General features: G+C 39.9%; 3 protein-coding genes across 10 annotated transcripts in view; all 3 read right to left on the reverse strand.

Moving 5' to 3' along the window:
• Positions 1-2,356: 2,356 nt before the first annotated feature.
• On the reverse strand, positions 2,357-9,668 carry marchf2 (membrane-associated ring finger (C3HC4) 2). Of its 2 annotated transcripts, none has more exons than XM_063467280.1 (5): positions 9,317-9,668; positions 6,849-7,146; positions 6,044-6,239; positions 5,556-5,765; positions 2,357-5,456 (listed from the first exon to the last, which is right to left on the reverse strand). In XM_063467280.1, exons 2-5 carry the CDS (start codon positions 7,043-7,045, stop codon positions 5,298-5,300), a joined length of 762 nt encoding a protein of 253 aa, XP_063323350.1. In that variant the 5' UTR covers positions 7,046-7,146; positions 9,317-9,668; the 3' UTR covers positions 2,357-5,297. The 2 variants fall into 2 exon arrangements, with proteins under 2 accessions (XP_063323350.1, XP_063323349.1); XM_063467279.1 differs by having other exon boundaries at positions 6,035-6,239.
• A 1,988-nt stretch (positions 9,669-11,656) lies between these two features.
• On the reverse strand, positions 11,657-17,164 carry LOC134620501 (ras-related protein Rab-11B-like). The gene is made up of 5 exons (XM_063466689.1): positions 17,013-17,164; positions 15,102-15,297; positions 13,274-13,467; positions 13,080-13,160; positions 11,657-12,990 (listed from the first exon to the last, which is right to left on the reverse strand). The coding sequence occupies exons 1-5, from the start codon at positions 17,050-17,052 to the stop codon at positions 12,845-12,847; spliced, it is 657 nt and encodes a 218-aa protein (XP_063322759.1). The 5' UTR covers positions 17,053-17,164; the 3' UTR covers positions 11,657-12,844.
• Positions 17,165-20,919: 3,755 nt separating this feature from the next.
• Positions 20,920-26,972, reverse strand: part of pip5k1ca (phosphatidylinositol-4-phosphate 5-kinase, type I, gamma a) — a 55,670-nt gene continuing 49,617 nt past the window's right edge. For 4 of the 7 annotated variants that reach the window (XR_010092079.2, XR_010092077.1, XM_063466121.1 and 1 more), the window contains one exon: positions 20,920-24,370. Coding sequence is in view for 4 of the 7 variants with exons in the window: in XM_063466121.1 (XP_063322191.1) it covers positions 24,368-24,370 (3 nt within the window). In the remaining 3 variants the exon portion in view is untranslated. Of the gene's footprint in view, positions 24,371-26,543; positions 26,634-26,972 lie in introns of those variants that run through there. The other 3 variants (XM_063466119.1, XM_063466120.1, XR_010092076.1) reach the window with 2 other exon arrangements.

The raw sequence follows: 26,972 nt of genomic DNA on the forward strand, positions 1-26,972 counted from the left end.
TGTGGAAGAGAGCAAGAGATTAATGATTAAATGCAGAGTGGTGTGAAAAGGTGAGTGAAGAAGAAGCACTCAATGTGAAACCCCCTAGCAGCCTAGCGTAGTTATGAGTGGGTTCAGGGTCACCTGATCCAGGCTTCGCTATAAGCTTCAAAAAGGAAAGTTTTAAGCCTAATCTTAAAAGTAGAGAGTGTGTCTGTCTCCAGAATCCAAACTGGAAGCTGGTTCCACAGAACAGGGGCTTGAAAACTGAAGGCTCTGCCTCCCATTCCACTTTTAAATACTCTAGAAACCACAAGTAAACCAGCAGTCTGAGAGCAAAGTGCTCTTTTGGAGTGATATGGTACCATGAGGGCCTGATTAAAGTGAGGTGAAGGATTTTATATTTGATTCTGGATTTAACAGGGAGCTAATGACGAGAAGGCAGTGTGGGAAAAACATGCTCTCTCTTTCTTACCCGTCAGCTCGCTTGCTGCAGAATTCTGAATCAACTAAATGGGCTTTTTAGGGAGGTTTTAACTTTTCCTTATCCATTTATACAATGGATCCATCTATACATATACTTTTTCCTTCTGACTGGCTACCGCTTGCAAACAAAAGACCTGAACAGCAGGTAGGTCGGCTCCTCTGTTCAGAGCCAGCTTTGTGCACTTGATGACTACATTAGGGGTATCATCAATACACGCAAAAAACTGCTTGGTTTACAGAAATTACTTGTACATTCACTGAGGGGTTTTTGTTTTGTTTTTTTAACTTGAAACTAGTCATCTTTACTATGAGCATCCACCAGTGTAACACTGCAAATACACTTACTGGGCACTGGGTAGGAACCTTTACCTTCAAAACTGCTTTCATTCTTCCTGCCATAGATTCAACAAGTTAATGCAGTTCTTCCTCAGAGATTTGTGGCCATACATCCATATCTCCTGTTCCACCACATCTTAAAGGTGCTCTATTGGATTGAGATGTGGTGACTATATAGCCCATTCGAGTGTAGTGAACTTATTGTTTGAGATGATCTAAGGTGTTGGACGCAGGCATTAGAAGATTGGTATGCCGGTGATAAGCATGGAGATCGTCAGCGGTGGGTTGTTGTAGGAAAATATTCACCACCACCAGTCATCTGATCTGTCAGCACAAGGCAGGATGAATCCATGCTTTCATGCTGTTTGTGCCAAATTTTCACCCTACCACTCATGCGTCACAGCAGAAGTGGAGCCTTATCGGACCAGGCAACATTTTTCTAATCTTCTATTGTCCCATTTTGGTGAGCCCATGTGAATTGTAGCCTCAGTTTCCTGTTTTCAGTTGCCAGGCGTGCCACCTGGTGTGGTCTTCTGCTGATGTACCCCAGCTTCAAGGTTCCCGTGCCTTCCACTATCCTCTTCTGCATACCTCGGTTGTAGGGAGTGTTTGAGTTACAGTTTCCTTCCTATCAGCTCAGAGCAGTCTGGTCATTCTCCTCTGACCTCTGGCATCAACAAAACATTTTTACCCAGAGAACTGCTGCTCACTGGATATTTTCTCATTTTCATGCCATTCTTTCTTTGGGAAAAACCCCAGTACATCAGCACTCAGACCAGCCTGTCTGGCGCCAACAACTACGTCATACTCAGAGTCACCTAAATCTAATTTCTTCCACGTTCTGATTTTCAGTCTGAACATCAGCAGTTATGACCATGTCTAAATGCATTAAGTTTATGACATGTGACTGACAGCTGAAGATTTGTACCTAATGAAGAGGCCAGAGAGCGTATATGACAGGATATAAAGAAGTCCCCTTTTAAATGCAGATAAACACAAATATTTTAAAAATACATTGCCATTTTTTACCTGAGTAAAAATCCTCTGTAACTCTTTCATATCTGGTCACCATCTAGATAATTTTTCTTGGAGCAGTACACCAAGATTTACATCTCTAGAATGCAACTGCTGTCACCGAGAGCAAGACAGGCAAGTAGGAAAGTAGAAGAGAACATTGCTTTGACTCCTAATAATAACCTGTGAAAAACATTTTTCCTTCCTGGAGAGCAGACCCTCTTCACAAAAACAGCATATTTTGAACTTGTGTTACTCTAAGCTGCTTATGCCGCATGCAGCGGACAGGAAGCGGATACTGAGCGAGTCTCCACGGATACCATAGAAGGACTTTACATTAGCGGTTTGTTTTTTTTTCCATTAGGATTAGCAAGCTCACTGAGCTGAGTTTCAAAACAGACTTAATGACATGTCATCGTCACTGGACTAGGAGAAGGACTTGTAAACATCCATTATAACTACACTATATAACATATATGACAATTCCTTACCGACACTACACAAGTGCAGACAAACTATCACTGACAAATTCATGATCACATAATTTATGATTATGTTTTATTTGCTTTGCAAACATTTCTTGGCTGATTGCAGGTACCAGTACATTGATGAAGACATCCCTTCACCCCACAGCACACCATAAACATTGTAGTATTTAAAAATATTAAAAAAAAAAATACTGAGGAATAGCAACATAAATTGCAGATGAAACAAAAAAACCCAACATGCCCAGTTCACAAATGTGTTATAACGCAACATTATTAACATTTGCGTGTTCATTTCTGTGAGTAACAACAAAGAAATCAAATAAAAATCCCTTTCTATATTTGCTTTCCCGACTCAAATTTGTCTTAAACGTGTCATGACACTTTTAGGACAAACATTTTAGACTCTCTTTTTATGTTTCTCTAATAACACTGTCAGAAATTCTTAGTAGCCAAAAAAGGAGAAGTGTTGCATAGTTTGATGCAACTCTGCAGAAACTCCCAATACAGGAAATAAGTTTGCATTGCATCAAAAAAATCAGTTATTTCTTGCACTACATCGTACAAACAGATTCCAGTACTTTCTCGGGTAAACACACGGATGACCAAATTAATCATAAGCCTGTAAGGCAGACGAGCGCACCGCGGTACTGCAGGGTGTAATCCTTTGTTCTTAAAAACACAAACAAATATTTATCTGGGGCAGAACGCAGATCAAACGGGCAGGAGTGAAATGTACCAAAGGGAACTGGTAATGTAAACAAGGAAATGACTCGTTACTGGTAATGCAGCACTGTGAGAAAAGGGAGGAAAACACAAGCATATGTCAACATTCCTCCTGAAAACAGACATCTTTACATGACTAATGCTTCACCACCTACTTAACTGGTAACCTCATTTCGGGTTTACCACATTTATGTAGCATTAACAAAGGACAGAAGGGGAAAATGTACGATGCTTACTGGAAACTAATAATTTCACTGATCTGATTTGTCTGCTGAATGTTACCACAAGCCCTTTTTAAAAACACATTTCCCTCTTATAAATTCTACATCACCACACACCACATCATGTTAATAAATTACTATTCAAGCCTGATTGATTTAAAGGTAAATATTTAAATAATTAACCAAGAATGATACATTTTGTCCATTTACTAAATGCAGAAGCATTCATTAAATGGAACTTACTAGAAAGTAAATCAAAAGGCATCGCACAGTTTGATCACCATGATGGCGTCATGCATCACCAATTCCTTTCTTGGAATTATAATCAAAAATCCACCAAACAGGTCGTCGTCAGGTTAGTTTTAAACTTATATCGCTTTAAACACCCCCTTTAAGGGGAGGAATTCTTTTAATTGCAACTCATTAAAAGACAAATCTATAAATTAAAATGATTAAAGTATTTCAGACCAATACTAAGCTGTATTGGCTTCATTAGATCCACTGAATTCAATTTTTTTTTAGTAGTACATGTAATGTTGGGAGGGGTTTTTTTAATTTACAAGCTTGTCTCCCTGTGGACAGCCTACAGCATGCGTTAAAAAGCAATTAGACATCTCCCTGTAACCTAAATTAAGCATAGAGAAGAAACAATGTTCCACGTTACAAAAACTGGACCATCATATGACCCGGAAATCTGAATACCAGGCACACGCTGTAGTTTGTAATCAACTTCAGCTATCTCCCAACTCTACCAATACAGCCAGTCCCAGGCGAGTCTGGTCAGTAACATCAAAATGCTGGCGGTTACCTTTAGGGTTTACCAGCACTAAAAATCCCAGATTAAGAAAGTTTCTCATCACATAAGACCAAATGCTTAATCGTAACTTAAAGAACAGCAGGAATTCTCTGACTGTTGTGATCATGAAAAAAAAAAAAAGAAAGACACATGACAATGTGAAAAATAAAACGCCAAAAATGAGTAACAAGCAACACCGATAACGCTTTAGTAGACTGCCCCAGCCACCACACCAATACTCGTGATGGAGTTTCTATCCATCTATATAAATATAAATACTTACTTGTTACATATTGATAGTACAAGAACCTCTATGAGGACACTGTTAAACCCTACTTCAGTAGGAATAGGAAAGTCATTCGTTCTTAAGTGGTTTAAAAAATGATTTTAGAATACAATAAGAGTAAAAAAAATATTAACAGTGCTGCTTGCATGCATAACTGTGCACGTTGGTAGAACTGTCTTCGTGTACTGCGAAAACCTCGATGTCCACAGTGTTTTATTGCACAAGTCTCTGCTTTACGAATGTTATGCAGCCGCCTGGTCTCGGATGAGATGATGTAAAAGCTGTGAGTTAAAAGTTTCCACTCAGATGACATATCCAGATGTGACTATGAAATAAAAATTAAAGATCAAAGCTTTTTATCTTCACACTACAGACTAATATGTGATTATACAATGAGATCCTCAGTGGGCAGAGAAGAGAAGCCCCAAGCAGGTAAGTGCGTGCCCACGTAACACACGATTAAAAGGCGTATGTAGCAGTTGCTTTTATCATCGCAATACACAATGAGTAGACGTGCTATACCTGACCATCGATGGGTTGTTAAACCAAGCAGGACAATCATTGAATTTCACAGTCCTTTTTAACAAGTTTACTCGATCCATCTTGTTTTATGCTGTCAGTTTTAGCCAGTCATGTTGTCACATCTGTGATGATGAGACAGCTCGGTTCCATTTCTGCATGCTTCCACCACCTTCACCGTTCCTCAGTGCCTTTGCATAAACTTGGTCAACACCTGACACGAGGACAGGCAGATTCCTTTAAAATGTGCTAATTCCTGCACCCATGTGAGGATTATAAAATGCTATGTGAAAAAATATGAGCCCATGGTGCAAAGAAAAAAAAAGCGACACACACAAAAAAAAATCCCCACAGGTGTTTCTTCAAAGTCAAAACTGTGGGCAGGATGCATCGGGAATCAGCCCTCATACATAAAAGATGTAATAATCATCGACTACCTCCGTTTGGTCTCATACTATGCTCTCACTGGCCGATTTTTTCATCAGTTTATTAGAGAGCAAGGAATGCTGGGAAGAGTTCGACTCCTTGGCTTCGGGAATGAGCAGACGTACTTTCTGGTTTGTTCTCCTCCACTCAGAGTACAGCTGACAGTGGTAGCGGAATGATACCTGAAGAAAACCGAAGGGCAGCATTATACATCAACTTTTCCGAGTGAAAATGTCTGCTTTACAGAAATAATGGATGGGAATTCTTTTTTTTTTTTTTACCAAAGTCCAAAGGACGTAGATGGTGAAGAGGGCAATGGTGAGGGCAATGAGGCCCACAGCCTGCAGCCAACTCCTCAGCTGAAGATGATCCTGAGCGCCCCTCAGGCAAAGCCAGCCAGAAATAGCTGCTAGAGGAGTGATAAACAGGAAGCACACCATGTCACAGAACAGTGTTCTCTTCTCATTACGGGGGCCGGGATCTCGCAGCCACTGTGGGGTAAGACGTAGGAGGGAAGAAAAACAGAAAAAAGTCAGGCTGTGACAGAAACCAGGTAAAAAGAAAGAAGCTAATGAAGAGAAAAGACATTCTGCATTAACAAAGAAGCAAGCAAGCAGAGAGATGTAAAACAAGAAAAAGAAGGATAAAAAGCACCATCACACTTTCATACATACACACTCATTCACAACCAGCAGCCCAACCACGATGAATAAAAAGGATGAGAAGAAGGATTGTTGCAGACAAGGCAAAGGGCATTGACCTTTGTTACCTCTGTGAGGGGCCTCGGTCGGCGCTCGATGCTGAACTCTGTGTGGCAAAGCTCACAATAGCTGGTGTTGGAGGACGACAGCCACTTCTCTAAGCAGCTCTTGTGCACTGTACCCAAAGTGCCTGTGCAGTCACATGGAGACAGGAGACCCTCGCTGCTGCCTCCTTCATGGCAAATACGGCAAATGGGACCATCACTGAGATAAAAAATATACAGACATTTTTTTAAATGGCAGGGATTGTCTGCATGAAACACAGCAAAAATGTTTTACCATTCTATCCCAAAGAGAATAATGACAATATTCACTGGGTGTGTAGTGAAGAAAAGTGGAAAAAAAAAACCACAAGCAAAATGGAGAAGCTCGTTGTCTGAATTAGTGTTAATACAAGGCATAATCACAAGTTTAGCAACTTCTTTCATTTAAAGAAAAAAAAATTAATATTTTTCCTATCTCTGGAGAAGCTGCCATCACTGGCAGTGACACACAGCAGTGTTCAGTTTAAGAGGTAGCAACGTACTACTTTACTTTTCAAGGAAACAAGAACACAAGCACAAACTGCCTGAACTGAGCCTGAAAGATTCAAAGTGTATGCAGAAAATGCAAAGCAGTCGGCTTAGTGCTGCAGTTGATAACTACAGAGACTCCAATGCGCATTTAAGCTTTTTCTGCAGGTGAGAGAGCGTTTCGTGAGGACTGCTTTTCAATCAGGAGATCATGTTGCAGATTTGATACAGACAACACAATCCCATTCAAAGTTTACCTGTGGAACATCTTACAGCAATAACAGTAATATTCTTAAAGTACCTTTGTGCACTCATTGGTTTGAGCACAGAGGACAGCAACCGTCCATCTATGGCTGTGACCTGGGTGACGTAGAGCGCCTGGCACCCGTCACCGCCCGCTTCCTCCACGCTCTTCCACAGGCCTGTGCTGCTGGCACAGTCACACAGAGAGCCGGGGAGGTGGCAGCACCCGCCGGTCGTCATTGTTACAGGGTCCATTCGCTGGCAGCACGGATGGACTGGAGGGTTTGAAGGGTTGGAGGTGAGGGGAGGCTGGGGGAGTGCCAGGCACAAACTGCTCCTGTTTTTCTCTAGTGGCTCTGCAGTGAAACAGACACACACAGACAATGCATTATAGTTTTTAAAAAATGTCTGTGGTGGAGAGATAGCAAGTAATTTTACTCCAACTTAATATACTAGAGAAACCCAATTTTACTCTGCAAATGCTCAAACTAAATAAATGGATCAAGGAGACAAGTTTGAGTGATGTTTTAAGTAAGTTTTTTTTGCGTGCTACATTGTGCACTTGTCCATTAATACTTTAGTGTCCAGATTAGGCTTGTCGGAGGGAAGTTCTGGGTTTGGAGAAGGAACTTATGGAAATCAGCTACAGTACAATGCCTGCACTATCATGACAAGTCATTTTATGTTTGCTATATTATGCTTACAGTCCATCTGTTTTTATTGACCTTCATGTTCATGACTAGCAAACAACATGGTAATACAGTTTTGCAATAACCCAACTCACCACTTCCCTCTTAATGTTTCTAGCACTGTCAGGGAAGTCGGTGACTGGGTTACTAACCAGATAACTGATCAAACAGACACTGACGTATAGCATTTTTTATATATAAAAATGTGATAGTAGACCAGAGTTTGTTCGTCATTTGGCTCACCGCAGTACTGTGACAGAGTTACTTAAATGTCTGTAGTCTGTTTCACAAATGATTAATTTCCTTCCACGTGGGAACGGCTAAAATTATCCAGAAAAGACGTTCCGTCTTTTAGAAGAAAGCTGTCCGTTTGGAGGTGGGCCAGTTTGCCCAAAAGCAGCTGCTAATCCATTATAAAACCAAGTGTGAGGTCAGTGACAGTGAGTGTGATGTGCAGCAGCCTGATAAACAGTTGTGTTAACCCAGATAACCCTTAAGAACATTTTTTTCTTGCTGTCTCAAAAATGTATCCTATTCTGTACAAATTAATTAGAACACAATAAGCAAAATTTAAATACACTGATTACAAGCAATAAAATAAGAAACAATAATTTCAAAGTAGCATGTCTGATATATATGGAACTTTAATGGGGATTTGGGGGGAATATTCACTGAAAATACTTATCAACTTACTTTTAAAGAACTACTGAGCTAATAGTCTATTGTTTATGTGGGTTAACACTGGGCTAGTGCTGATAATAAAACCTCTTTAGCACTGTACAAACCCTTGGTAAACTACAGCATTTATACGCAAAACCAGTATACTCTTCCATGTCCAACACTTGTTTTTCAAGAGGAGATTTGACATGACAGCCAGTGCAGAAATGTTTGTGTCTGTTTATGAGATTTTGCTGTTCAATCTCCCTGTGATTAAAACAAGAATTTAGACAACATCTGGCAACGAATGCTGTTTCTAACCCTCGCAACTGAGAAAAGATGATTCAACTTAAGTCAAGCATCTCACTGTTTAAATAGAAGTTAGACAACAAAGCCCTTTTATGATTATTTATAGCTCATTTTAGTTGAGTCACACTCTTATGCACTTTGATTTGTTAAATCCTGAATTAACAGAGCCAGATGATGAACAGCTTTATGAACCCGAAGAGCTGTTATCCCATTCTGATTCATGTTTCCCCTATTGCTGCTTGGTGTTATTGTTTATGCATACGGAGATTGGGGGGTACGTCAGGGGTGATTAAGAGGTACAATCCCTGACCTAAATAAACAAAGAGGTAACCCCCAAATTAAGGCAACCGCTGATTCTATTAAGCTATTGTTTTCCGAGTCTTTTAAATATCAGCTGTGTGTATGGATTCGTCAGCTGGGGAACATCAATACAGGGATTTTGTCAAGATCAAACAAAAATTACACGTTGAATGAATGATTAATGATGGGTTTCTTACAATGATAAGCCCTCATACATTAATATGCAGTTAGCTTTCGAACTGGGACATTTTCCTTCACTGTGGCTCTGTTACAGGAACTAACCGCTGCAGACAGATGTGGGAATTTGAACCAGACTATTGTCTGGATCAGAGTTGAATTATGATACTGTACAACTGCGCGGCAACTCAAATTAGCTGTGTGTATCTCTGCTGTTCTTTACACACACGAATAACTACTATCCGACTTCGTCACAGTGAAAATGTCGTTATAAAGAAGCATTTTCTAATCAGTTTCACTTTCACGGCAGCTGTGTTGTTTGCTAGCTGTCAGCGAAGTGCTAGCCGTCCGCCTGGTGGAAAAAAGCAACAAATAAAAGCTAACAGCTACTCACCCGTGACTTCTTCTTCTTCTCTTTCTTCTTGGTGATCTTTTAGTCCTGTTGTCCGAAAAAGCTCGCATTTCCTTCTCTATTCATGTTTAATAACTATGTATGAGTGAACAACACAGGCGGCTAACGATGAAGGCTGCTCAGTGTAGGGCTACACCAGCTAGCAGTTCTCAACTGATAACAGTCAGGCCAGGCTTCCGCTTTCCCTGGGCTTTAAATACAACCCAGCGGGTCATCATCATCATCAGCTGCCTGCGTCTGCGGTGAAGAAACAGGGCGTCTCAGAGCACAAACAAATCCCGAAGACGGCTATAAATGTGGCCGCAAACAGCAGCGTGCCAAAGGGAGGGGCCCCAACAGGAAACATGACAGGCTCAAAGAGACCGGAACACTTCACAATTCAACACAATTCAAAACCATTTACCCACACTGTTTAACACATCTGCATTTTTAAATCAGTTTTTATTTCACTTTAAGTTTTGTTTCGCTTCAGTCAGTGACATAGTGGCTTTCCTCTGTTTAGTTTATAACAGTTTAAACGGCCTCATTTATGTTTGAACTTTAGCTGTGAGCAGAATGTGAAGAAACATCCACTGTGACTTCTCTCTCTCTAAACATCTATGTACTGTGTTGAAGAGATCTGTACTAAAGTTGGGCCTGGCTGTACTTTAGTGTAATACCAGTTTGTACCACGAGATGGTGCAGCGAGAAAATGTAACCTTAAACATGCAAATAATTAAATCACATCATTTATGATACTGCGCAAAAATCTCGATTCGCCCTTCATTTCTTTATGTTTGCTTCCATAAAGTCAAATTGAAAACTGTTAAAGTGATCTTGAGCAACTCTTATTTTTCCTTTTCTCTACCTTGCACCCATTTTCAGAAGAGTGTTTTTTGCTAGGTGAACTGCTTACAACTGACCTATATAACATTCACGCATAAAAAAAAATGCTTTAAACTCAAGGGATGAACCAGTGTCATGTCTATACGTAACATGACAACTTAGCAAATAAATAATTTTAAGTTTATGTTGAGACACGTTGTTACTAAGAGTCTATTTAAAGCTCTTAGTAACAACTAAGATTCTATTTTAATCTACAAAAAGTCCCAAAGATACCAATTTGACAGATATAAAATAGTATTTATGCAACAAGAAGGTGATCCTCAAAGTTCTATTAGCCAAAAAATTAGCACATCTCAGTACTGTACGTACTGAACCTTGAACTTTTTGAGGAAACTGGACAAGTGGAGAACAGAAAAATGTCACAAAGGTAATAGATGTATGCACTTAGAAAAACAGTGTCAGAATTTGATAGACTGTGGCCTGTAGAACTATGTCTGAAGACTACTTAATTAAAGAAACTACAAGAAAGCTTGCCTCAGAGTTCACACTGTGTTGAAGAACGAAGGTGGCCAATTAATGACTCTGAAGCTCATTGGATGCTTTCTTTCTTTAGCCTAGTATTTTCATTTAAAATATATTTTTCCCACCTAAAATTACATACATCCCACCAAATTGCATAGTGATTCAACACATGGTGGTTTATAATAGCCACAACTATTAATAGACTATGGTTACATATGTTAGTTTAAAGACAAAGTCATTAACCCACGCAGGAGTAGAACAAATTCATGATCATAGTATCTGTTTGGATCAATGACTGTATAATAGAGGTGCAATGGCCAAGTGAGTCACCTTATTTAAAATCCAACAGCTTTTACACCAGTAACACCCACAGATGCACCTGAAAACCCTAGGTGCTTTTCAAAAAGTTGACCTATGTACTTGAGGTCAAGGTCATTGAGATTCCAATTTGTCTGAGATTTTTATCAGATGTACTCATAGGATGAATTTGAAAACCTTATGTCATCTCGCTCGAGTTATAATGCTCACAAACCTTGTCGTCAACGCCACCTGCCACCAGCTTTCTCATAGTAGTGTATTCTCAGAATTGGCACTTCTTGTTTTAAATGTGCTTTGTAAACAGAAAGGCCTGCCCTGAATGTGCACTGAGATGTTACATGTAGTAAACCATCCTAATTTTATCGCTTTAACCTTATACATTTCTAATAATTTTGAATACAACCTAAAAAAGTAGGTTTTAGTTATGATTCAGTATTTTCTGGTGTAATGCAAAAGTAGGAAAAAAGATTATATCTGCTCAGATTAAATTCACATTTAAGGAAATGTATGAGATGCTTTCTCATGAACACCTAATGCATGACAGCACCTCAACCAGATGGGTGGGAATATTTTTTTCCACCCAAGTATGAAAACAAAATTTGCATTTCTGATTTTCACTTCCATTTTTTCAAGTAAAACCCATTAATGTTGCTGAAGTGAAAGCAGTATGTGGGGAGTATTTATTTATTGGTTTTCCACAGATAATGTTCTGAGTTTACAAACTTTTATCAATTCCTGTTCAACAGTTAGGATTAATGACAGCAATGGCTCATTCAGTACAGAAATGTTACAATTTCAACTTCATTTTTCCTTTTCTGTCAGCATTGTTTTCCTTACAGGTAGCAAAATGCTACCTGATGAAAATTTTATGCCATTTTGAAATATAAGGTTCCACTGAAATAACTGGACTCTAGTGCAAAAACCCCCCAATCTAATTCTGAAATTAAAGTTTGACATCATGCACCACAACTTATAACAATGCATCTCCTGTGGACCGTTACACATTTGTTGCAAATAGCCTGGACCTTTTAGCAATCACCTGCAATCGTAACATCCTTGAACACGGTGAAATGAGCTTCCCCAAAACTGATTCTGAATGTTTCCTTTGGTATGTTTGTGTACAAAACTAAAATTCACCCACACACACACACACACACACACACACACACACACACACACACACACACACACACACACACACACACACACACAAACAAACAAAAATGTGTCATGTGTTTCATGCTTGCCTATAATGAGTCAGTCATTCATAGCCAGTCTGGTCCCCAGCTCATGCTAATTTCATGCCAGAGTGGGCACACAGCGCAAAAGAGGAAAATTAAAATTAAAGAGGCAACCAGAAACTCTTGACAGACCACACATCAGCACTCCAAACGAACCTTCCTCTCATCTCCTCTTCTGCACCCACATTGCAAGACAGGCAGAATCAGGTCAGCCCGACATGAAAATGAGACTCCACTATAGCAGATTAGGCTGAGAAAAGGAACCGAGTAAAAATACCTCTGAGCACTCATAAACAGGCCTACCGATCCCTCACCACTCCTTCAGCAGGAGTGGGTCAATAGGATCATCATCTAGTGAATTAAAAAGAGATTGTAGTTAACAGCTTAACAATTGTCTTTCTTCTCAGTCTTTGTATTTTAGACAAGTTGTTTTGACACAGGACTCAGACAAACAAGGAAGAAAACAGCATAAAGGAATGTCAAATCTAAGAGTCTCTGTGTCAAACACTTCTGAACCCATGAGGGTAAGATGACAGCATCTGACAGTAGAAGGGAAAAGAGAAAACTCTGACACAAAGTCAACCAGAAAAAGAAAAAAGGAGGGTCACAGGCTTTGACAGCAGGGGAGTTTGTTGCCCCTCTGCCCATCCATGGTTGGGGGGACACTTATGTCCACTACATTGTTGCCTGGAGAATCTTCGTGTGCAGATCTGTCTGATATTTGCTTCTGAGATACGATACGGTAGATTTCTAGGAAAGAAAACAATGGCATAAGAGGAGGTCTAAAAGTAGAGTACCTGGATGATTACTGAGTTGAGTTCACACTTTTTATTTTTTACCTGTGAGAATGCTCTTGAATGCTTCTTCTACGTTAGTGGAGTCCAAGGCTGAAGTTTCAATAAATGAAAGAGTGTTCTTTTCTAAGGTTAAAAAAAAGAAAGAAAAAGGATTTTTATTTTACAGCAATTGAACTGAATGTTAAGGAGTTACTTTGACTGCTCCAAAGCAATACAAAGAACACTCAAAAATCCACCTGCAAATGCTCGGGCCTCATCAGTGGGCACGGCCCTGAGATGTCGAAGGTCGCTCTTGTTTCCAACCAGCATGATGACGATGTTGTTGTCAGCGTGGTCCCTCAGCTCCTTCAACCAGCGGTCCACATTCTCGTATGTCAGGTGCTTCGCAATATCATAAACTAGGAGAGCCCCGACTGCGCCCCGATAATACCTGATGAAGATAGAGGCCATAAAGCCATCATTATCAACTAACTTTTTAACATTAACATGGTTTAATATTAGTTTAAACCATAAATAGAAATTACAAGCCAAATGTATTTTCTTTTACACTTGTTTTGATTATAATTGGTGACTAATAACAGTTTCATATAAAGACACTAAGGTTCACAATCATTTCCATCCCCACAGAAATAAGGAGGACACACAAACAATACAAAGAAAACAGAACGGGACCCAATGATCCAATGGAGCAATGGCTTGCTGCTTTTGCTGAAAAGAATAGTGCCACCAATCTGACACCACAAGACTCCAGCATTTCCAGCAGGATTTCTTGTATTGCATTTTATACCTTGTACTATTTTCACAACTTTTTATACATATAAATGTAAGGGGTGTATTAAAAAAAAATCATTTATTTTTTGCTTTGTCAGTATCGTTTATGTACATATGTATGTATATTTATTTTCCGTATTTATATTTTTGGAGCTTTTATTTTGTTTGTGTGACCTCTGACTTCCTACGAAGTCACTTCGCTATTCTCCTCAGTCACCTAGAGGCCCTGCTGAAGAGAGGTGAGTGTACGCTAGTGTTCCCGGTTACAGAGTGATTAAACACAGTTAAAGTAAACAAAAGTGATTCAAGGATTGCTTGTTCCCTTTATGCATTTTGTCTCACGGTTTTGTTGGATGTTTTAGTGTTAACTGTTATTTCCCTGTCGAGTACAGCACTTTATTGTAACATGCTAATTTGCCGATCCCAGGTTAGGGCACAGGAGCATGCAGGTGATTTCTCATGTGGTCCGCTATTCTTCTCTCTCCCATAAAACTGTGCATGCAGAAGCCCAGTCAAATTTGCTGTACTGAGTTGTTTTTATTTTGAACAGGTATGTGAGCTCCCTCTTTTTATTTTTGTGTCATGTATATTGGTTATATATTTTGTTGGTTTGTAATTCTTTTTGTAATTCACGTTCACTGTTTCAGCCTATTGTTAAATATATATAACTAAAAAATATATAAAATTACCACTGGTGAATGGGGTCTCCCTAAGCATAATTTTGTTAACGAGGAAATTGTTACTAAATGGTCACGATGCAGTGCATTTTAAATATATCAATAAAAATATATACCAAATTGAGTATTTTAGTAGCTCAATTTGTTGATGAAATTTGTTATTATGTCACACCTCAGTCGCCTAGAGGCCCTGCTAAGGAGAGGTGTGCATGCAGAAGCCCAGTCAAATGAAGTTGCTGTACTGAGTTGTTTTCATTTTGAACAGTTTTGGGAGAATAAACCTGCCCCAGCTGGCAAAGCGAGAGTTGACTCCTCTCATCATTCACACAACACAATGTAGAGAACAAGGCAATCAGAGTTTCAGGCCAGACCAACTACATAAACAGCTGTTACAAAATGGTTCCTCTTGGGTGATTAATTCCTCCTGATAACAAAAGGAATTTGGACAATTAATTTATGTAAAACTGGTACCAGGTCTGGTACCCTAAGGGGTTCAAACACGCACTACTCAGCCACAATTATTAGCAAAGACACATCTTATTATACATGTCTAAGCGTGTGAACATTACCCTATAACGTAACATCTTAAGTAATGCATATGACAAAACAAACTCACGCTGAGGTGATGGCTCTGTAGCGCTCCTGCCCAGCTGTGTCCCAGATTTGAGCTTTTATCGTCTTGCCATCCACCTGAATGCTGCGGGTTGCGAACTCCACCCCGATGGTGCTCTTGCTCTCCAAGTTGAACTCATTTCTTGTGAAACGGGACAGCAGATTACTCTTCCCCACTCCAGAGTCTCCAATTAGTACAACTGGAATCAAAATACACACCATACACATAAAAAAACAAAGCAAACAGTAGACCTGCTGTGTCAGCGGTCTACCGTGGCTCACTTAAGGCTGCAGCATTTCCCACCCCTGTTATACCCCTGTTTATTTAAGCCAGTCAAAATCGCCACAGCAGATTGCCTGCCTCCATCTCACCATATCCCTAACCCTAACATCCTCCTCTGTCACACCAACCCTCTGCAACCTCCTCTGGCAGCTCCATACTCAACATCCACTATTTCTTCTCTGCACATCCGAATAATCTCAGACTTGCCAAGCTGTATATCTAAATCCATGTGATGTCCTCATTTCTAATTTTGTTCATTATGGTCCCACCCAATGAAAATTTTAGCGTCTTCAGCTTTGCCTCCTCCAGCTCGACCTCCTGTCTACTTCTCATTATCACCATTTCCAAGCCATACATCACAGTAGGTCTCACTACCATCTTGTAAATCTTTGTTTCCACTCTTGCTGCTGTCTTTCTGTCACAAATCCACTCTACCCTGACTTGACCCCAGGTATTAAAACTTCTCTACCTTCACTACCTCAGCTATTTGCATGCTTACCTATTCACCTTTCTCCCTCTCATTCACAGAGGTATTCTGTCTTGCTTCTACTCACTTTCATTACTCTTCTCTCTTAGTTCATACAGTCACCTATCCAGGCTCTCCCACCTGCCTCGTACGCTTACTACAGATCACAGTATCGTCTGCAAACATGACAGTTCACAGAGACTCCTCCCTGGCCTTATCTGTCAGTCTGTCCATCACTACTGCAAACAAGAAGAGGCTCAGGTGGATCAGATGATCAGAGGATCTGATCCCACCGTGAACCCAGTGTCACCACCGGCTCACTGCCCTCATACATGTCCTGCACCAGCCTCACATACTTCCCTGCTACCTCTGACTTCCTCATACAGTACCACAGTTCCTCTGTATCGTTTGTTTTCTCTAGATCCACAAAGACACAGTGAAGCACTCTCTGACCTTCTCTACACTTTTCAAAGGAGGCATCACATCTGTAGTGCAATACCGCTGCTAACTTATGATCAGCTTTGTTCTTATCCTAGTTTCCACAACCGCTTCCCCTTTTCTTAATGATGTGGCTCATCAGGCATATTTTTAACTCTGACATTTTCAAACTGACTTTACGCTAGAATTTCACTTTGGTTCATACACACCACCTTCACTAATATAAGACATATTTTGTCTAATATTAACGTGACGACAAACAAATTTGATGTCAGAGAGAATAAAATTACATTAATTATTCCTGTTAGGCATATTCAAGGTCGTTATCACCAAGTTATCCAGCTAATTGATTTACGTTTGATTTACAGATGAAATATAATCAGAACATGGGTTCGTTTCAGTTAACTTCAAAGGAACGTCGTTGTGATGTTAGCGGCTAGCTACTTAAACACACTTTAAACAGCCTGACAGCTGCCGTGTCTAAACTCACTCACTGGGATAAGGTGTATCCTAAAGCTAGGAAATGCACATTTGTTCACTGAATTTCCAAACTCTACCTGCAGCAGCGTCAGTTTTTTCAGCAGGTATCGTTTCATCGTTTGCTACTTTGCTACCAGTGGAGCTAACTTTAGCATTACTGACTTCCTCAGTTGCTCCTGTTGTTACCGAGAGCCATATTAAAGACGACCGAGCTGCTGACATTCATCCCCCTTCAGAGATAAACTTACCTTTGAACAGGTAGTCGTATTCATCGTCTCGGGCTCCCATTTTAGAAGACTTATTTTTTAAACTTTAACACAAACAACAACAATAACAACAACAAGCTTCTCCACCAGCAGGTAACAACCAGCAGGCACCGCCTTCTAGGAAGAGGAAAGGCACGTGAGTTTAGCAACTTCGAGTTAGGCCAATTGAAAAGTTAATCTCATTGATTGACAGACAAATCCACCAATCATATGAGTTCTTTGAAGATGCTGGCCAATCATCGTGTACCTTGAAAAACACGACTACCATCGCAGCCTTTGTTCTCCTAATTTGGATGCTCAGAGCCTTCAGAGCTCGTCGACGTACCCCCCCCCCCCCCCTCCACCCCCTATACACATGCACACACACACACACACACACACACACACACACACACACACACACATACGAGAGAGGTATTTTTTCTTGTTTTCAATGTTGGAAGTGAAAAGTATTGCACAATATACACCAAGAGGAAAAGAATATACTACACTGTACTAGAAAAAGTGGGATATACCACCTATTATTGTTATACTATGTTCATATTTTATCTTTATCTATCTTTATCCTTTTCCTTTCTCATTTACGTCACTATAATTGTACCCTTGTCAGAAATGATTTAATACTTTGAGTATTGCTAAAGCATATTTTACCACCAGTAAGTGTTGAGAAAGTTTTTTTTTTTCATTTTAACTTGAGTAAAAGATCTAAGTTATTATGTATTATGTATGACTGTATTATGACCGGATTACTTCTGCGGTAGTAATTTGTACCCGAGAGGATGTGCCTAGGCCAACGCAGGCAGCTGGTGATGCAATTATTCTTGTTCTTACAATTAGAGAAAAAGCTAGATTTGAGATTACACTCAGGTGTGCCTGTATGTCTGTGGTCATTGCTTGTGGCAGAGATAATGTTCTACTGATACATTATATTTAAAGGGCTGGGCTAAAGAGGTTAAAGGGATTATCTCGAATGAGATCATGTGGCTTTCCTAGCTTTCTGCTTTTGCATGTGCAAATTTACAGCCTCTCCTGCAGTCCTACAGCCATTTTCATGACCTTAGGAAAACAATCTCAATGATGTTAAAGCTTAGTCTGTCCATTGTGATCCAGAGCAAAATATCAGCTTCTTAGATTTACTTTAGTTATTTAAAACATATTTTGGTTGTTTCTTCTGATAAATCTTTGAAGTGGCACCACCAAGTGGCCATATTTATAGCACTCTACAAAAACAACAACCCCTGTCATGCTTACAGAATTAATAATGTGAGACTTCCATTCAGCTTTTAGAACTGAAGAGGCCATTCGGATGAGAGGTGAAATGCCTTTAAGTTGTAAAGAAATCTGACATAGACAATACTCTAGATGCTGGATGGGTCACATTTCAGGTTTCCCTATATGTTTTGTGGCCTCATGCAGGAGTTCTCAAACACTTTGTCCACTGACCAGAACCAAGCCACTAAAGGATTTGCATTGGCCGGGTGAATGACTTTTTACAATGTAAATATTGCAAAGGAAACATTGTGCTGCTAGGAACTGTTTTATCTGAGCCAGAGGTCTGAGTCATTGTTCGGTTTACCGCCTTGTTACTGACAAAGACATTACCCATAGTCTTTTTACTACCAAGCAGAAATATGGTGTTTAAGCCAGGGAGTCATGCCAGTGCATTTCTTTGAATCATCACTGTTTCCAGTCGTAAAGCTGAGACATGTTTTTCTTAAGAGAGGCTGTTCATCATCAGTTTATATAAATGGACTGTTCACAGGATATTGTTTTCAGTGACAAGTTTGGCATGTTTCTTAAATAGGTTAAGATAAAAGTTACGTGGAGATCAAACTGGGCAGCATGTGACCCATGAATTAAAATGTTTTTGACTCCTTAAGTCTGAAGTACTTTATTACTTACTAATGATTTGTGGAGTCAGAAACAGAGGTTTATGTGGTAAGTTTCTCCAGTGGCCATGTTCAAAGTTTTGTTTCCATGTCACACGATTATTTTGCCAGGACTGTCAGAGAAGCTAATGCAGGGCATGGTGAGGTGCACGGTAGGAATGACAGATGGGTTCCAGGTGGGGGTGGGATTACTTCAGGGATCAGTTCTGAGCCCCTTCTTGTTTGTGGTGGCAATGGACAAGTTGACAGATGAGGTCAGGCAAGAGTTTCTGTGAACGATGATGTTCGTAGTAGAGATGGCACGATACCACTTTTTTGTGTCCGATACCGATACCGATATCATAAATTTGGATATCTGCCGATACCGATATGAATCCGATATAGTGTGTTTTTTAATCAATAAAACTGTTTTTTTTTTAATATCTTGCTGCTTTTTGTATAAGATTATACTCAAGTTTAAAAAAAACCCCAAAAACACTAAAGCTATTCTGTTATACCTGTATGCAAAAAATACACTGCACCCAAAATATTTCATAGTTCAGCAATACTGATCAATCTAATAAACTTAAACCTACTCCATCCTCCCTATTCTGGTATTTTAAAGAGTAAGCAACCTAACTAATAGGGTTCTAAAACTCCCAGCAAAAAAAAAAAAAAAATAGGGAACCACCCACCCTCCACCTCGTGATGCTTAATTGACGTAATCAACTTTAATTTGATGCAGTGAGAAAAAAAAAACGCAGAGAAATCAATTATTTTTCAAGAATAATCAAATAGATTCAACATCTTTTTTCAACAGAATTGCAGACTGCACAGATGGTACCTTCCCAAAGGAAAAAGTAGTATAGCTTACTAGGGTATATTAGAATTAACAGTTACTATATACAGTAATGGACTTCTATACATTTTACATCAGATTAAAACTTTGGGTGTAAGATTCGGATAATTATTTATTAAAATCTAGACATTTTAAATGAGAATAAGAAAGAAAAGTATGTCTTTGTGCCCCCCTTTTCCCTGTTAATGCCCTATCGGCCCCCCTGGCTAAACTTTGCTAGATCCGCCCCTGCACAGTTACCAGTGTCAGCTACATAGAAAAGGATCCTGGTCTAGAAAGTAATATTAAATTAATCCTAACAACAGCTTATCAAGGTTAAATGTGCTGCTGTTGTTCAGCCGCTGGTTTCCTCTTTCTGGCGCGAAGTGGGCGATAAACAAAAAAGAGAGACGGACTGGAGACGGAAAAGCCGATCAGGTGATCATTGATCAGTTTCACGATTGAAGTAGCAGCAGGAGAGGGAGAGAGAGAGAGAGGCACTCGCTCCATATATCGGTTGTTAAACTTAACGCGGGAATGCTTTACAAACATTCAGAGATGAACTTACACACTTGCTTTACTTCTCTCTGGGATAACTTCCTCGGAGATGAAATGCCGGATTGCTAGCGGCAAATACAGGCAGCCGCTCTATCACGTGAGGCATACTGCTCCGACGTGCTACGGTTATGAGCCGAGTTACGCCATGTCGCAAGTTTTTTGAGGTGCTTTTTTGATATTTAATGGATCGGATTACATTTTTTATTTCCCTCCGATATCCGATCCAGTAATTTACGTCAGTATCGGACCGATACCGATACGTAATACCGGATCGGTCCATCTCTAGTTCGTAGATGACAGTGACAATAGAGAGGAGGTGGAAGAGAGTCAGGAAAGGTGGATGTTTGCTCTGAAGAGGAATGGAAGGCAGTAGAAGCAAGACAGAATAAATGTAAATAAGGGAGATGGGTGTAACAGTGAAGATGCAAGGAGTAGAGATAGTGTAGATAGTTGAGTTTAAATACCTGGGGTCAATCATCCAAAGCAGAGAAGTGAAAAAAAGTGTGCAGGGAGGGTGGAGATGAGTGTCAGGATTTATTTGTGACAGAAGGATAGCAGAGTGAAATTGAAGGTTTACAAGATGGTAGACAGAGGTGGTGACACTGACAAAAGACAGGAGGCTGTGTTGGAGGTGGTAGAGCTAAAAATGTCATGATTTTATTGGGAGGGACCAGGATGGACAGGATTAGAAATTAGATCAGAGGGACAACTCAGGTTGAGGTGTTTGGAGACAAAGTTAGAGAGACGAGGCTGAGATGGTTCATGTGCAATAGTGGATATATTGGATGAAGGACGTTGAATATGGAGCTGACCGGCAGGAGGAAAAGAGGAAGACCTCAGAGAAGCTTCACGGATGAAGGAGGACATGTAGAGGGTTGGCGTTACAGAGGTGGATGCTATGGTTATGGTGACATGGAGGCTAGATGATCCAATGTAGTCAAACAGAGCCGCCAAAAGAAGAAAAACCACCCAACAAAGAACCAACTAAAACACATCATCTCCATGGACAACAATTCATAGAACTGCTTTATTTTGTATTCATTCTGATTGAGTCCAAACACACGCACACACAGCCATCTATTTATCCTCATGTATAAATAGATGAATTTACACAGATATACATAAATACACATTTCTGATATGCATATTCATTTTGAAATCATGCTATGTCTCTGTAAAGGACTCTCCCTATTGGATGAGGGCACACAGGGATTTGAAAACACACACAACACAGCTGAACAGTTGGAAGAATCCCTATTGATCTGCATGTACATTAAACCCCACAAATCTTTCGGTTTTGGATATCATACAAAGACACAGCCGTGGTTTGCAAACCATAAATATACAGCAGCTGCATCTCAATAAACACACCGAAGAATATGGTACAGTAAAATCATGTAGATTGCAATCATTTCTTGCCCAGCAGCAAAAATGAAACCAAATAAAAATAATATTTTCCCGATTCAAATGGAAAATATATTTGTATATCTTTATATATGTATTTATAGTTTTATGTACACATTCTCAGGAGCACAACTATGAGAAAGAAAAATAAATATTACAGCACAAGTGGAAAAAAAAATATAAACAACAGACCTACATGTAAAATTTCCTAATAAGGCAATTAACGTAAAAGCTAAACTGTACAAAATATTGCTGCTATGGTCTTCATCTGATGAACAACAGCAAACTGATTACAACTGGCCACTGCACATCATGAGAACAAACCGATTCTTATTTTACAACACCTGACATTGATGTGTCCTCCCTTACACACAAACACACATAAAAAGGTACCAACGAACCGAAGAAACTGCCTGTAGTTAGTTTAAAAAAAAAAAAAAACCCAAATCTTTAAGTCTTTAAGATGTCAGCCACAGAGAGACTACAGTAAACACTAAATGTACAATGACTGTGATTGATGTCAAAGACACATGTGCACACACACACACACAATCCTAAAATAAATACTGTCCAAATATCAGCATGTGTGAGCAGAGACTCTTATCTAAGAACTCGAAAATATGACTTCTGGATAATGTGACGAGTGTTTATTTGGCCTCTACAACTAGTTCATCTTCAGGTCCTTTTAATGAGTGCAAACGACATTCAACCCATTCACAAACTGCTGTGTCTCACCAAGCCAACACGCACTGCGTTCACTGGAATATACAGGTAACAGCTACGATATCGACCGCAAACACTACAACTGGTGCTCTACATCTACAAACATTGGAAAGATTCCCCGATTTCTTGACGTGAGGAGGTGATGTAGAAAAAGTAACTGATATGCTGATTCTACTGTTACAAATGATCCCTGTGCGTCGGTCCAAAAGCAGGGCAACACTGGAAGACATTGTGTAGACATGAAAATTACTGTAATGACAATGTCTGCTGCCTTAGTGTTGAAATTGACGCCTTCTATTTTGAAGGCAAGAGTCATCACCCTCAGCTATTGGAACAACATGTGGTGCAGTGAAAAACAACACTGAATTAGACAACACATGAAAAAGAGAACAAAATACCGCAAAATACCGCAGTGAAGAAAATGAGCAAAACAAAAACTAAGTCTTTGGATGCAAATAGATTTTAAAAAAACTGTGAGTGAAAAGTACCAGTCGTGAATATTACAATCAAATACAAACAGACAAATAAATAAAAGTTCACAGTAGTAAAAACAGCTGAAGAAAAGTTTAGAAATGAAAATGTAACAACAGGACTTAAGTTTTAATAATGCTGTAGATGATTTTTTTTTTTTTTTTTTAAAGTTAAACTGCATATTTTCACTACTTGAAAGGATGACAGAGATATCTGGATGTTCTGCTTTGATTGGCTCAAAGTGGTTTTCACTGTAACTCCTGTTCTGCGAGCACAGAGCCCTCCAACATCACGGGATACAGAAGAGTAATCCACTGACTCGAGAAAAAAAAAAGAAAAAGCCCTATTTATCAGAGTTATGTTAGGCTATGGTGGCCGCCTAGTAAGACGTACTTTGCACACTTGGTTTTGCAAAAATCTTTTAGCATCAAACTGTTCTGAACTTTGTGATGATGACCTCTGGTAAGATTATCATAGAAAAGCAGACACAGCTAATTAACTTCAACACCAGCGGCATAGTGGAAATGGGCACCATACTGGCAGCAATTACTACCACTGAGCTGGAGATTTCCTTCAAACTGGTTGGAAACACAGCAGCCAGCGCAGTCACAGGATGACTGATATGCTGCAGTCTGAGGTAATTGCACTGGAGATAATTTTGAGATTAACGAGTTTAATTTCATTTTTCCTCAAATTAGGTTTCCTTACTGGGAGAAAATACTTTATATGCTCCTAGTTCTGGATGTGCCATTCATTTTCTTTATTGAGAACTGAAGGCAGTAGTAGCACTAATATAACTTCATTAAAGCCTCGCTACAAAAGATGAACAGTTGCTTAAAATTGGAAAACTTTAATACTTTAAAACTTACAGGTACATTTCTATAAGGAGCATCCACTCAATTTAGCATTTTTTTAACCCGCATTTGTGTCATGGAGCAATGTTTTAATGAGCTGCTCGTGGTTTTGTTTGATCACAGAACCCAGGAGATGACTGCTGGCTAGTATGTGTGACCTGTAGAGAAATCTGCTTTGCAACATAAAGGATATGACGAATAAAAATGTCTTTCAGAGATTCGGCGGGAAAGAGTCGGTTGGAGGGCTGTGTTAGTGTGAAACAGAACAAAAAGTAGGTTATCGTGGTCTTTTGGGTGTGTCAAACATACAAGACTACATACAGCCTTATGCGCACTATGTCACACATACAATTATTTATTAAACTGATGTAATAAATTTCATTTGTCAAAGGGTGAAAGGCAGGGATGGTTGCAAACCAGTGATATCATCACTGTCAGGGTTTTTTGTTTTCTCCCTCTGGTACTCTGGTACAGTCACTTTTTCCTCTCAGTGTGTTTCTGTATGCATGTTTTTAAATCCTGGTTCAGACAGAGATCGCGCTGCTGCCACTGAGGTCTGGACTTTAGACTGATGAGTCCTCTCCGCTGAGACGTTCACTCCTGTCTGCCAGAAAACAGGATTTACTGTGGGAGACAGACAGAATGAGTTAATGCATTCAGAAGAGTGAAAATGTTTCATTTCCCCCCTGGGTGTACAGCCTGTATACTCTCATCAATTACTAGGAAATGATAAATAAACACCGAGCCATCAAAGTGCAGCTACAGATGAAAAGCAAACAGGAAGCCAGGACAGTGAGCTCAGGCAGAGTTCCTTAACAGCAGGTAAAGGCAGGTATAAAAAAAATAAAAAAAAGTTTTTACAGGCTACGGCCGTCTGATTAGTCTGATTTTCCAGCAATAATCCCACATATAGTAAATATTTCTTGTATCTTCGAGAAACCACACTTTCTTACCTGGACTGTCTAAACAATCCCAATCAAACTATGAACACTTTCTACACTTTGGCTCATGTTCCTCACCAGCTGTCGTACAAGTTTTAAAGTTTGAAACAGCCGTTTTTTTGTTAGTTTGTTTGTTTACCAATGACATAACCTTTCTGGATAATTATGATTATGACCGGTTGGTGACTGGCTGCTGGAAGGTGAAATCTGCAGCGAAGAGGATACTGAAAACCTCCTTATGATTGCTGTGGTTGGTAGTAGATTGCCATGGTTGCCCATAGTTTGCATAGGAGACGCTGGCTTGCATGTAAATTGTGAAGCTGAACACTAGTGAAATTTGAAAAAAATGAGATCCAAATGAGAAACGGAGAACGTTCGCCTTCAGTTTAAAAATTGCTTCATATTGCTACTTTGACAGCAAACAGTCTCACTTTTCACAGTTTCACGACCACTCGGTGAACAGTTGGTGACTGTTTTCACACATGCCGGCGTCTTCGATGCAAACTGCATCGAAGACGCCTGCAGGTGATTGCTGCAATTTGCTAACGATCAACGCAATCACACAGTTTTCAGTGCAACACCGTATTTCACTTAGTGCTAGCAACCTTCAGCAACCCCTCGCCAACTGATTGGGGATAAACTTTTTTGCCAGACTGTTGTTGTGATTTGGCGCTATATAAATAAACTGAATTGAACTGAGCTGAATTTTCCCTAGCGACTGCTTGTTGCCAGGGATTCGCTGACTGGTCTTTAGGCTCTAGGTATGACTGAGGCTTTATATGCAGCTGATGGGGTCAAAACCTGTCATTCGAGCATTGCTGCTCTTCATTAGACAATGATGCTGCATTTTCAGTCACATGACTCTAGTCACATGATGATGTCACACTGATGGAGTGTAATTGGACAAATTATACTGACATCTCACGTGTACAATAAGAAAGTGGAGCTCTGCATTGTATGATCTGTTGATTTTTGTTTTCTGCCTTTTTTTTAAAAAAATAGTAGATTTGTTTATGTTTTGTCATTTTGGGGGGTCGGGGGAGGCTACCTAGTAAAGAAAGGTCTAGCGTGAGAAGCAGATGGAAAAACAAAATGAGTTGGGGGAAAAAAAAGATTAATGTCGCCTTTGCAGTATGAGCAAACGCTGCTACATAAACAAAGTAGACTGGCTCACAAACACCTCGTAAAGTTAACAAACCCAAACTAAAGTGACCTAAACGCCATTCTGACTTTAAATTTGCATAAGTTTGAGTGACTTATTTGTCTAATTTACATAACTGTTAAATTCGGTAGTATTTAAATATAAACTTAAACCAGAAAATAAACTCGTACCTCATAAACTCAAAAGAACTCATCACATTGCCTCTGACTGACTGAATAACTAGAAACCGGGTTTTGATGTTCAATAAATTGTAACTTGTCAGGTTAGTCTAAACGGCTTAAGCAGAATGAGCCATGGCGGTCTGGTGACACATGAGTGGCTTCACGCAGCCGATGGATGTGTGTGTTAAAGTCTGAGCAGCTTGTTGTTGGAGGGACGCAGGATGGCTGGTCGTGGACTAAATGATCACGGAGGCAGTCGATGACCATTTCCACCCGTTTGTCAATGAACAATGAATGCTGTAATGTAGGAGTGGGTTTCTGGACGCAGACCAAGCGTACTCTTGAAATAGTAATGAATTTTGGGACCTGAGAAGCTTTGCCTACATTTACTGTAGCAGCTTCGTGCAGAGTGTAGCGTTACAACTCATCCTTCCCTCCCTGAACAAACCCAAACATGGTCCCGAGCAAATTTTATTCAACTTCTGGGGGGAACTTTCTGTGCTTCATATTTTAGTCCGATGCATCTCACTTACTGTCTCTCTTTCCCAATCCCCATCTGGCAGGGCCTTAGACTCTGAGCCATAGTGTAGCGGAGAGTACACCCAGGTCCTGTCCTCTGGAGGCTGTTTTTACACACCCACCACAGCAGAGGGGGCCAGAGGGACAGAGGAAAGGCCAGAGGCACAGAGACAAGCAGCAGGGGCAGGCAGGAGAGAAAGACACAGGAGATCACAGGAGAAAAGACAAGACAGGAAATGAAAATTAGGGATGCATTAAGGAGGAATGTTGTTGAGACATACTGGAGAGTGTGAACGTTGAAAGTGTTTGGAAGGATGTGTTCATCCTGAATTGAACATGATGTTAATATCTTATACAAAAACAAACCAAAAAAATGCTGTAAACATGTAAATATAAAGATGAACCTTAGTGATGTGTGCCTGAATCACATGTCTTGGTGTTTT

Source organism: Pelmatolapia mariae, linkage group LG23, assembly GCF_036321145.2.
Source record: "Pelmatolapia mariae isolate MD_Pm_ZW linkage group LG23, Pm_UMD_F_2, whole genome shotgun sequence".
Taxonomy (NCBI): Eukaryota; Metazoa; Chordata; class Actinopteri; order Cichliformes; family Cichlidae; genus Pelmatolapia; species Pelmatolapia mariae.